This window comes from Penaeus monodon, chromosome 19, assembly GCF_015228065.2.
Source record: "Penaeus monodon isolate SGIC_2016 chromosome 19, NSTDA_Pmon_1, whole genome shotgun sequence".
NCBI classification, from domain to species: domain Eukaryota; kingdom Metazoa; phylum Arthropoda; class Malacostraca; order Decapoda; family Penaeidae; genus Penaeus; species Penaeus monodon.
The window spans coordinates 26,134,763-26,135,239 of record NC_051404.1 but is presented as its reverse complement, the minus strand read 5'-3'; the positions used below and the strand labels follow the sequence as shown (position 1 = coordinate 26,135,239).

The 477-nt window shown below is 34.6% G+C and overlaps 1 protein-coding gene across 1 annotated transcript in view; it reads right to left on the bottom strand.

Annotated features, from left to right (window-relative positions):
• Positions 1-350, bottom strand: part of LOC119585141 (nose resistant to fluoxetine protein 6-like) — a gene marked incomplete at its 5' end in the record, with an annotated part of 59,800 nt that extends 59,450 nt beyond the window's left edge. The window contains 1 exon segment of the mRNA XM_037933770.1: positions 338-350. Coding sequence (XP_037789698.1) covers positions 338-350 — 13 coding nt within the window.
• Between the last annotated feature and the right edge of the window lie 127 nt (positions 351-477).

The following is a 477-nucleotide window of genomic DNA, read 5'->3' as shown; positions in this document are numbered from 1 at the left end:
GTCTCAATAGGCTTAATACTATGAATTTTATCGTAATTGGGTTGATCAGTTTGGTTACTTTTCTTCGAATGGAAAATCTATTTTAGATGAAAGATGATCGTTAGAATGTCATATTCTTTCTCTGTATTTTTCATCACTATGAAACCGATCAAACTATTTTAGAGTATTATTATATTGATATTCAAGGATGCAACAACTACACTAACTCAAAAAAAATATATATTGTATACAACTGTATCGGTAAAAGGATTAAATTATTTCCAGTATTTAGTATCTATTACTATGCTCTTTAATAAACATCAGGTTAATTTGAAGTTCCCAAACACTAAGATCTTACTTCTAGCAGCCCAAAGCTTCTCTTGTCTGCCAGTGAAAAGCCTCTGCTGAGAGCAAGCCCACAAAGTGCTGTTAGGGTCTACCCTCGTCGGGAGGTAAAATCCCAAAACTGAGAAACAGCACGCGACCAACCATCTCTCT